The 10,364-nt window shown below is 29.2% G+C and overlaps 1 protein-coding gene across 1 annotated transcript; it reads right to left on the reverse strand.

The window, feature by feature from the left end:
* Window positions 1–213: 213 nt before the first annotated feature.
* Window positions 214–3,584, reverse strand: LOC137829655 (Rho GTPase activating protein with PAK-box/P21-Rho-binding domain-containing protein). The gene is made up of 4 exons (XM_068636510.2): window positions 3,033–3,584; window positions 2,257–2,377; window positions 1,813–2,163; window positions 214–1,077 (listed from the first exon to the last, which is right to left on the reverse strand). The coding sequence occupies exons 1-4, from the start codon at window positions 3,356–3,358 to the stop codon at window positions 508–510; spliced, it is 1,368 nt and encodes a 455-aa protein (XP_068492611.1). The 5' UTR covers window positions 3,359–3,584; the 3' UTR covers window positions 214–507.
* Between the last annotated feature and the right edge of the window lie 6,780 nt (window positions 3,585–10,364).

Genomic DNA, 10,364 nt, shown 5'->3' on the forward strand with positions numbered 1-10,364 from the left:
GCAATCAAACCAAATAGATAAATGAAACATTCAAACATTTTCCGGATTATTGTGAGCAGTATATGGTGAAGATAGATTTAGTTTTGTGTTTGATTTTGTAATGATGGCCAATGAAACTGTGTTACCTTACCACTGATGTTTCAAAGAACAACCAATAGCAAGAATTCCAATCCTTTAAACATGTGATAGGTATTCGTACCCCAAGCATTCATGTCAAGCTAAATTTATCTCCCTGTTACGCAGGAATTCACTGACTTCTTAGCTGAATTTGAAGTCCTGGCTACACCTTAGCCTATTCCTCCCATTTGTCATGGTTAGAATTGTCTAGTACATTAACATACAGAATCAGGTAAAATTCAGCCCTAAACTGAACATAACCTGTCCACAATACAGAACAAGATAAGGGTTCCTACTCCATGTATTAATTTACACAAGCATACCTGCTGCTTGTAGAGACAAAATCTGGAAAACATGGTACTAAAAAACTTGTACAAAGAAAACCAGTTTTTAGCTAGAAGCAAGGAGTGGCACAGGTGAAATAGAATCAGCAAATTTATCCACCAGCTCCACATCTTTGGTGCTTGTACATCCTATTGATGAACTACTTGTGTCAACACTTGAGGCCAAACCTGTCAGTGTTGTCCTAAAGCAGGAATTCCCAGCTTTGTTGTTAGTAACAGACATAGAAGGTTCCATGCTATAGGCAGAGTAACTTATAGTGCTAACATACTTTTCCAAATGACCTGCAGGTTCTTGTGAGAATCCCTTTGTTGTGTTCTCATCCAACTGCTTCAAGAAGCTCTCCTCTATCTCGCATAAAGATTCAGCCTCCCCTTCACTGCTCTGGCCATAGTGAGCATCATAATCTGATTTGGCACCTCTCAATTCACCACTAGTTTCCATTTCTCGCTGACTGTCATATTCATCCTCCGAGTGGCGACCCGATGAATGAAAAGACATGGGAGAATACCCGCCTGTTGCTGATTCTTCACGGTCTCGAAGTGTCTTCATGATAAGTGTCTTGAGTAAGTTCATAACTTGAACCGCATGCATCAGGGCAGTTAGAGGATCAGACATCTGCTCCAGAAAACAAAGATGAATTAAAAACAGACCATTTTCCAGAATTCATAGTTTTAATGTGTACAAGGGTAGAATAACCTACTGTTAGCCAAAAAACAGTAGCTTGTGTTTGGTAATGTGATAGACAAAGGAATATGAAGCTATAATATTATTAATTTGATAATACCAGTGAGTTCAGTGGCTCTACAAGCAAGGAAAATACCCAGAGTCCAAGACAAGAAGAAACTCTCCTAACAGACAATAATCCAGCCTGATTCTGCCCACTCTCCTCTCTCCCCAAATAATGACTCCTCTCCTACATGTCTCTGATGCCACCTCATTCATTCACTAACTAATTCTCATTCTCTCCACTACTGGGTCTAATTGAAAATGAATAATTTGATTTTAAAAAATTTATGTAATGTTTAAAATTTTATTATGCTATTTATATGTTATTTTGGTTTCTCGGGTACTATTCAAGAGATTTATTTAAGGGGTTTAAATATTCTTTCATACAAACAGACTTGGGGATCAAACCTTTCACCACATGCTTAAGGAGCATGGTCAATAGTTCGATTTTAGAATTAGGATGTTGTTCCTATTTGAATTTTGTGTTAAACTTTAGCCTCGAAAGTTCAATAAACTCCTCTGCATAACATATTTCATCTTCTTTCAAACAACTTTACAAAAAAAATAGATGTACATCAAGCAAACACAATTTTTTAACAGACAATGAGTATTATGTGAGCATACCTGAGTCATGTTTGGAGCAAAAACCATTGCAATATTTCTTGCATTCATTTTGTTAAATTCCTCCTCTTCTACGACATCGGCCATGAGATCAATGGCCCAGCTGAGTAAGGCAGACACAGTTGGCTTTAGCTGCTTCACAAGCTCAACAGATTCTTCTTCTGTGTTGCATTGAAGAACTTGCTCAGGGGAAAGTCCATCTAGCACTCCTGAAGGTAGCTCTCGAAACCAGGCTTTAATTAGTCCCGCCAAGCAGTGCACATCAATGTCATCAGGCACAATGCCCCTATTCAACTGGTCCCTCACATGCTCCTCTTGACTATTTTCTGGGTTTATGCGAAATATACCCTCAGCCTGGAAAGAAAAAAACAAAAAGAAACTTAATCTGAAACTCACTGTTTGCAAGAGCTTGGTGTTACAAGACAAAACACACCATACAGCCAGTACCTTTAAGCCTCTCTGTGAGTACAGCCGGTCCTGCATTAGCAGGAGAATAGTGGGGACACTGTTTCCTTTAGAATCATAAGAACACTGCATAGATTCTGCCGAGACGCCAAACACACTTACACTGCAAGCATTGATGACAAGCAATCACAAGTTAAAATGATGCTAAAGACATGAGAAAAGGAAGAAAAACCCTGCTAAAATAGGTTCAGCGAAGAATTAGAGTAAGAAAACAAGGCTGGATTATAACTTTTGAAAAATGAAATAGCAACAAAATAGCAAAAAAATAAACTCTAAATAAGATTGAACAGTTCATTCCGTGGCTAACCAGGAACTTGTACAAGGAATTCTAAATACTAACATGTGCCCCAATCTCTATTTATCCCGTGCCTAACGAAGCATTTAAACAACATGTGCCCCAAATCCCAAACAATGAGAAGTTCCCCATTTTGCAACTATTAATACAAGAACAAGACTCTACAGGATCAGGGCCAAAGTCAAACGAATAATGAACAACCCGAATGCACTAGTTTGAAACATTCTCGTGTTAACGAACTCGTTAGCATGCACACATAGAACAAGTTCTGGACGCAGCTTAATCTTCACCACCCTTCATGAAAGTCTAACACTTTCTTTGTCTTCCACACACACACACCAAAAGCTCTTCCCAGACAAAAAAAAGTTAAATTTTTTTTATAGCATTTCAAACAAAACCCATTTGAAATCTAACATAAATACAGTCCCGATTTAGAAAGAAGAAGAGAAGCGGTAGTGGTTACCTAGCACTGGGTACCCTAGCAGGGATCTCAACTTGGAATTCGTAAGGAAGGCCAAGGAAACCGTTGAAGCGGTCGAAGGTGACATGAGTGATGTGCTGAACGTTAGTAGGCCATCCGATCTCCATGTGATGGACGGTGGAGATTACATCGTCGGGTGGGTCCACCCTGCACGAAACCATCGATTTTCTGATGGCCGCCAAGAGAAACGCCACGAGGGAGAGCTGGTTCTGCTGCTCTTCTTCTTCCTCGGCCGTTCGCGCCGCCCTCGACCGCTTCCCACCGCCGCCGCATCTACCTCCCTTGGTAACCATGACCACTCCGGTCATTCTCTCTCTTTCTCTCTCTCTCTCTCTTGCCTTGAGAGTTTTTCAAAAATTTGAGGATGAATGAAACAATGAATTGGAGTTAATGGGTTTTGTTGGGTTGCATTCAATATGGTTTTGTTTTGATGCTCTCTATGTTTAAAGTTCAAACTTCAAACGGCCATTCTTTTCTCTTTCTTCACTTTATGAATCTGCTCCACCCTCTCTTTCTTACCTCCATCTTTCCCTTAATTACCACTCACGCCACTCTGCTTTATTAATTAATTAATTAATAATTTCTTATCCAAACATCAATTAAGGTTAGCGTTATCTGCACAACATGTCACATTATTGTCTTTTAATTACAGTTACTACTCCTACTCGTCTGTCATAATTAATAACTTTATCCACATATAATTTCAGTTTTCAAATCCATATTTTCAACTAATTCATACACATTCAAAATGTTAGTTGATTTAGTTAGTAGTAATAAAATTTTCCTAAAATTATTGAGACTTATAGTCTCAAGTTTTTATTTAATTATTTCTGTACCTAATTCACCACTAACATCTACTAGTTATCATAACTATATTATAAAGCAGTTAGATATATTTTGTCAAAAAAAAAATTGATACAAAGGATAATTTTAAAAAATCTTTTAACAGAGGCAGAGATATTTTGAAAAATTGTCTTACATGTATGTGATTTATGGCTTATTTAATGTTTCTTAAGTTAATCAAGTTTTCATTCTAAAATAACACAAATTTTACGAAGCCTCATATTATTATTTTATATTCGTGTGTTTGAATTTATGGTGAAATTAGAATATAAAAAATAAGAAAATTATTAAATAAAAATTAATTTAAAACTAAAATAATTAATTACTGTATTAATTAAATTAGAGACTAATTTATAAATTAAAAAAATTATTGATATCTAAAATAATTTTTAATATTAATAAAAATTTATAAAATAATTTTTAAATTGATATCTAATTATTAGTTACAAAGATTTTAGTTACTAATCACCTATGTTTTAAATTAGTTTCTTTTAATCTTTTAAAGACTAATTTATAATAAATAATGTTGATAGCTAAAACTTTATTAACTAATTTAAATATCAATTTATAAGTCATTTTATAATATTTTATTAATAATAGAAATCATATTATATATAAATAAGCTTTTAGTCTCTAAATTAATATCTAATTTATAGTGATTAATTATTATTTTTTTCTAAATTTGATTATTATTTAATTACTTTCTTTAGTTAAAATAATAAAAATTGGAATATTTTATAAGATATGGTATTAGAGTTTGCTTAGGAGAACTTTTTATGCTTAATATTTTGATTGAAGAATTTTGTGAGGAAATAACAGTGTAAATAGTTTAATTATTTAGTGCAAAAATGGATTTAAGAATATTTTAAGTAAAAGACAATTGACACAAAACTAATTTTAATACATTTAAAAAAATTAAGAGACCAAAATACAAATATCATAATTTTAAAAAATTAAAATTATGTATATATATTATACAATTCTAAGTTTTTATAATGTTATATTACAAAATTGACGTTTTGTGTGATAAAAAATTGACTGTTGTTTGGAGGTGAGAATTAGTAGGTTCTGTCTATGAGTTTAGGTTTTGGATTTAGAAATATAGTGAAGGGATTAGGTTGCATTACTGATTTAGGTGGATACACATCATAATTTTATTTCTTGGATCATAGGCTTAAGGATTTGCAAAAAAGGGAATCCTTCAATTCCAAGAATGTTAATGATTTGCTTCCTAAAACACATCACAATTATTAATCATTGAAAGAAAGATTTGACTTTGTTTATTCATAATTGCATCTATTGGATTATATAGTCATTAATTTTCATTATTAGAAAATTAAACAATCCACTTCTTAAATTAAACCATCATTTATTGAGTGCCTTCATTTCATTTGTTCATCTACATACTGCTAGGGACTTTTTACTAAAATAAATCAAATATAAAAAATTCCTTAAGATATATTACTATATTTGATTTCTCATACTAAATCTGTTTACTTTACAAATTCAAAATTTAGTTTACAAAGAGTCCAATTCTCAATTCTGAATCGTAAGTAGTAGGTTTTTTTATTAAAAAAACAGGTCGAAGTTTGGCTCTTTTTAGAATCAAATTTCGACTTGTTTTTCTTTTTGTAATTTTCTAAAAAATGGATGGAAAATGTTTTCAAAATAAAAAATAAAAAAATAATAAAGAAAAATAATTTACAATAAGTAATTAAAATATTGAAATTAATTTTAGTTTATCTTAGAGAAACAATAAATAAAAGATAATTTCAGTATACATAAATTTTAGAAAGAAAGTGAGTATAATTCCAATTTTTTTATTTTGTAATATAATTTAGAATGAAAATAATAATAATTATAATAATTTACAAAAAAAAAATGTAAGATAGAAGAAAAATATAAAAGTATATTTATCTATAAAATTAACTTTTCTACCAAGCTCAAGAAGATATGTGAATGACTTTATTCATAAAAACATGAAATGTGCATCTTAATATTTTGTTTATATAAAATATGGATGATTCTTAAGTCTTTTAATGAACCGTGAACGTGGTGCATAAATATTGCAAAAGAATTTAGGTATATTACAGAAATGGATAGATGGTATATTACAGAAAAAGAGATTTATAATTTATTACTTAAATGGACCAGTCGTTGTGTTACTAGTACAATTTATTGTTTTTAAATTATTATACAGTGTTGTGATTTCGCCTGAATGAGAAAAATTATATTGAAGTTGTTATTAGTTCACACATCCTTCCTTTTTAAAATTTAATTGAATTTTTGAAATTTAATTAAAAAAATCATATTAATTAAGCACGATTTTAATTAACTTTAATTAATATTAATTTTATATTTTATATTTTATCGAAGTTTTCGTACTCTATGACGATTTCAGTATAAAAAAAATTACACATAAGTCATGAATGATTTTTTTTTTAATTTTTTACATTGAAGTCACCATATTCCGAGAATCTTGATTTTTTTTTTAAAAACAAAAAAAATTGTTTAAAATTTATGATGACATAAATTACAAATATTTGATTTTTGTAACATATGATATATGTGTCAATAATTAAAAAATAAAATTTAATTTTCAAAATGAAAGTATTGTAAGATGACATGTTTGTTTAGGGGTTAGAGTTTAAGTTTTGTATGGAAAGTGTAGTGTTTGTGATCTAGGATTTATGGAGGGTTTAACATTTATGGTTAGAGTTTGAGTTTCAGTGTTTAATGTTTGTTGTTTATGCTCTAGGGTTATCATTTAGGTTTAAGGTTTGAATTTTGTAATTATATATAAAATTTTCAAATTATGTAATAATATCAATGTTAATGAAAGTATACATTAATTCATAATTTTATTAACATTGATATTATTACATAATCTAAAAATTTATACATAATCACTAAATTCAAACTAAAAACTAATAAAGACTAAAATGTGAATCATAAACTCTTCATAAATTTTAAACCCTAAACTATTCATAAATTCTATATTATAAATTTCGCATCTTTCATAATTGCTTGACCTATTCAATATTCATAAAGTTTACTTAGATTTTAAAATATATTTCCTCTCATTACAACTTTGATTACACAATTTTTCGTTTTAGAAAACACAAGCCTCGATTTAATTGAATCAAATAATATTTTTATTTATTATTTTATATGTGAATGCTACTATCAATTTGCATGTTCAAACACTTTTCTTCCTGAATTTTTGTATTTATATAATTATTATTATTTAATATAAGATATTAAAGAAAATAAAATGTATATACTTTTACATTAAATATTTAATAATATTATATTTTTGTTTATGTGTTTTTAATTTTCTTTTCTAAAAATATATTTAATTAATATTTAAAATGTATCGGTCAATAATAACATTTGATATCGAAATTCGTCCAATCGGGATAAAAACCTTAAGGTAAAAAGGAATATGCAACAAATTAGGTATTTGCATTTTTATGATTATACACATTAAATACGACCCATCAATAATATAGTTAATGACAAACTGTACTGTATAAATAAACACATCAGACAAAGCAAATGTACGCAATTAATACAACATCCATTACATATCGCATACTGAACACTTATTTGAGTGTCAAAGTATCTTTTGCAAATATATTCCTGACCGAAAGTCAAAGTTTGAGAAATAAGAGCGAAAAAAGAAAGAAGTAAAGAACGACTAAATAAAAGAAATCAATTGTTTAAATTACACTTATTATCTCAACCCATATAAGAACATAAAATCACCTCCTACATGATAAAAATGAAAATAGACAAATAAAAATAAAATAAAGACAAAAAAATCATATAAATTAAAATAATATTTTATTTCAAAAGTAAAAAATAACGAAAAATAATAAATATGATTTAATAAATGTATAGTTGTTCCAAAGTCATACACATTCTATTCCTTTTCCCTCAAAAGCAACTCTGATTTTTTATTTTTTTTTATGATATACCTTTTCATTTTACCATCTAATTTACAAATCAAAATTAATAAAAGCATAAATCTTCTATAATAAATAAATTTGTAAAATTTAAGTATAAATAAATTATCCAATTCACTTTAAACTTTCATTTTTTTTTAAAAATAACATAAAAGTAAAATCAATATATTATACCTGCACTTTATCCTAAATTGATAAAACTCACAAGAAGAGTATTTTTTTTATCATGTAATTAGGAATAATAAATAAACTAATGTATGCAGATATTGATTTTATCTTCTTAATGTTGATAAAGAATATTTGAATTGATCAAAAATTAGTATGTATAAAATATAAATTTTTAAATTAATTATGATAATGAGAATGTATATATTCGTTTTTTTACCTTCATTCTTATATTCACTGCATATTTTAAATCAGTGAGACACTCTTTATTTATTTAATATTTTTATTTAAAGTTTTACATGAAAATTTATAACCAAATTATAAAGTACAAATCTTATCTTATCAATTTGGTGAAATTAAATTTAAAGTTATTTTCTTAAGAATTCTATTATATAATGACAATTTATTATTTGATACAGAGAAACAAATGCATCTTATCTTTATTTTAAAATTGAGTTTTTTTTAAAAAAAAAATATTTAATAAAAAAATATTTAAATGTGTCCCTATTTAGATATGCACATTTAAAACAAATTTTAAGAAAATAGCAATTCCCAAGAAATTCACAAAGACATACTGCAACCGTACTTTGAAATCAGGAATTTGAATTTTTGGAAGACCGTTGCAAAAAGTTTTTTTGTTAATGCGGTCAGAGAGGCTCTTATTCTTCTTTTATTATTCATAATAATAATATTGTTATTATTATTATTATTATTATTGGAGAGACAAGTTTTGTATTTCCAAAAACTATGGATTCTTTTTATGTAATTAGCGTGATTAAAGGAAATGGTGATTATTCATCTAACATTGGTTACCAAAACTATTTGTCATTTTTGTCGTACTTATTTGGATCCTATGCAAAGTGTCTCTTCTTTTGACTGGTTGGTTGCTACTCAAAATTATGTGTCTTTTTCATGCCATTTGCTTACACCATTTCAGAATCTCTCACAACCACCACCACCACTCAAAGTCAAACATGTGGAGTTTGGTAAACTACTATTCATGCAATGTTTTTGTTAATTAAAGGAAAGAATAAATAAAACAGAACAGCACACCAATTTGTTCACGTGCCTTGAAAAAAATTAACATTATAATAAAAAAAATAAAAAAATCTGCATTTGTTTTCAATGTAATCAACCATTTAATTATCAAAATTCGAGAGTGTATGTGAACTTGTGAGATCATGAACTCGTGAGAATTCTATAGTCCACTCGATTGGTAAACTCGTATATAAAAAATATTTTATTAATATGATTAATTAAAGTATAATTGCAAAAATATTCTTAAAATAAACAAGTTTATATAAATATTATAAAACATGAGTTCTTAGAGTTGAATTTGATTCACACTTACTACATGAATTTAAAAAATAAAATATTATGAAATTTATGCTTAATTGAATCTCTCACTATCTTCAATTAAAGAAAAATGTATGTAGCATAAGCAAAGAACAAAGTCACTTTTAAAAATCATTTAATTGATTATTTGTTTGAAGTATGTGTGTATTTTTTTTTTTGGTGTTTTCTGAAATGAGAGAGAACAAAAACATAAAAAGAGGTAACCACTCAATGGTGGTGGCGGTGCAAATAATCAAAATTGAGATCGGAGACCACAAATGCGACGAAAAATAGATACGAATGCAACCACAAACAAAAGTGACTACGAATAGATACTAATAACCACAAATATAGAGAGAGGCAACCACGAACAAGGACCGACGACCATGAACATGACCTCAATACCCTAATGCAAGCTCAAAATGAGTGTGTTTGAACCCTTATGTAAGCAATAAAATCATTTTAGATTTATAAAAAATACCTATGAACTCATCAACTCACTTACAAACTCGTGAGTTCAACCAAGTTCACCGAATTTGCTTGCAATTCTACCAAATTTGCTCCAAAACCGAATTTACTTCCAAGTCGAAAAGAGTGAGTGAAAACGTAAACTCAAATGATTTAAGACTTAACTCATGAATTTGATAACTATATATAAACAATTGTTTTAAGATTTGTTTTTTCAAGTGCAAAGAGTCCACATAAGAATAAATGGTTGATTTTAAGTGTTTTTTTACTTTTTGTTCTCGAACTAGTTCGGGGACTGGCCGAAGATCTGTTCGCATTCCTCGTTCTAGCTGAATTTCGAAGTTTTGCGAAGCATTGTGGCTATCGGCCGGATCCGCTCCGCGAGGCGAGGAACGAATCTGGAAAGTGTTGTTAGCCGGCCGAGTAACTGCTGAATTTCTTTCAAGTTTTTAGGGCTTCTCATTTCCGTTATGGCCTTGCATTTGTCAGGGTTCGCTTCGATCCCTCTGTGGGTGAGCATGAAGCCGAGGAATTT

Source organism: Phaseolus vulgaris, chromosome 7 (genome assembly GCF_051622355.1).
Source record: "Phaseolus vulgaris cultivar YP4 chromosome 7, ASM5162235v1, whole genome shotgun sequence".
In the NCBI taxonomy this organism is placed as follows: domain Eukaryota; kingdom Viridiplantae; phylum Streptophyta; class Magnoliopsida; order Fabales; family Fabaceae; genus Phaseolus; species Phaseolus vulgaris.